At 39.7% G+C, this 1,296-nt stretch overlaps 1 protein-coding gene across 1 annotated transcript in view; it reads right to left on the bottom strand.

Moving 5' to 3' along the window:
• ptpa (protein phosphatase 2 phosphatase activator) overlaps positions 1–1,296 on the bottom strand; it is a gene marked incomplete at its 5' end in the record, with an annotated part of 11,713 nt that overhangs the window by 2,238 nt on the left and 8,179 nt on the right. Inside the window, 1 exon segment of the mRNA XM_014029212.1 lies at positions 1,120–1,227. Within this exon segment, the coding sequence (XP_013884666.1) occupies positions 1,120–1,227 (108 nt within the window).

The following is a 1,296-nucleotide window of genomic DNA, read 5'->3' as shown; positions in this document are numbered from 1 at the left end:
CACACACACACACACACACACACACACACACACACACACACACACACACAGCTCCATTTTCTCTTTAACCCTTTCCTGCCTCCCGGCTCTGAACAACCCGGAGAACCGGTCCGTCTGGATGATTTTCCTCGTCTCCTTCTCTCAGCCAGCTCCTCGTTCGAAGCCACCATTTCAAAATAAAACACCTTTAAAACAGATTTTTCTAAATAAAAGCTTTGTTTGAAAACCAGGATTTACAGGAATCACATTTCTTTGTTTATAAAAAATGATTTTGAGTTAAAAAAATGTCCACATTTTGGACTTTTTCTCTAATATTTGAGTAAAAATCATTAAGCAACAAAATGTGACTTTATTTTTATTTTATTTTTCCTTTATAAAAGAAATAATTCTTTTCTACAAATGAAGGAAAAACAAAACTTGTATTTTAAAATAAAATAAATATGTAAAAAGTCAGATTCATTATTTGAGCGTCACTTCCCTTTAATTATATTTATACAAAATTAAGAAAATGACTGATTATAAAATAATTTAAATTAATTGCGTCAGGACGACTTGATGTGATCTTTAAAAGTTAAATTCTGTTATTTAAACTTCATGTTTATAAATATTTTTTAATCTTTGTGTCGACACCTTTTTAAACATCTCTTCCTCAGTGGCCAATCAGATTCCACCAGGACCTACCTGACCCCGCCCCTGGCTCCGCCCACTGAACTACATTATTTTATTTAGTTTCTGACTGCAGCGTGGACGTCAGAGGCTTTAAATGTGTCATTTTTCCCACAGAACCAGACGAGTGTGTCTGAGCCTGGTTCTGGTCTCTGGGAGGTCCGTTTCACACCAATCAGAACCAACATTAAATAAAACCGCCTCACGTTACAGAACCTTACAGCCAAAACATCCCTGAGAAGCTGGGATGTTCTGGAACTACTGGACCTGGACGGCTGCCAGTGGATCCTTTGGGTCCTGTGGGACCCCCATGGTTCTTCCAGTAAGTCCTGCAGATGTTCTGTTGGACCAGGATGTGGGCTCAACACAGAGACTTTTGTTCTGTTTGGTACCAGAGTGATAGAGACAACCCAACCCATGTGACCCAGTAAAGACCAGGACCAGAACACCAACCTCAGCCCTGTACATCTTGATCAGACCCTGGTTGACTTTGGACCAGGAAGGAACGGCGCTGATGTTCCACAGCTGGTTGGAGTGCTCCGCAAACGGACCCGTCTTCATCTGCAGAACACATGAATTATGTCAGACTGAAAAACATCAAACTTTATCATTTAAATGAGAAATATTTAC

This window comes from Austrofundulus limnaeus, unplaced genomic scaffold (assembly GCF_001266775.1).
Source record: "Austrofundulus limnaeus strain Quisiro unplaced genomic scaffold, Austrofundulus_limnaeus-1.0 Scaffold869, whole genome shotgun sequence".
Taxonomy (NCBI): domain Eukaryota; kingdom Metazoa; phylum Chordata; class Actinopteri; order Cyprinodontiformes; family Rivulidae; genus Austrofundulus; species Austrofundulus limnaeus.
The sequence above is the reverse complement of the archived record's forward strand: the minus strand, read 5'-3'. Positions and strand labels throughout refer to the sequence as shown.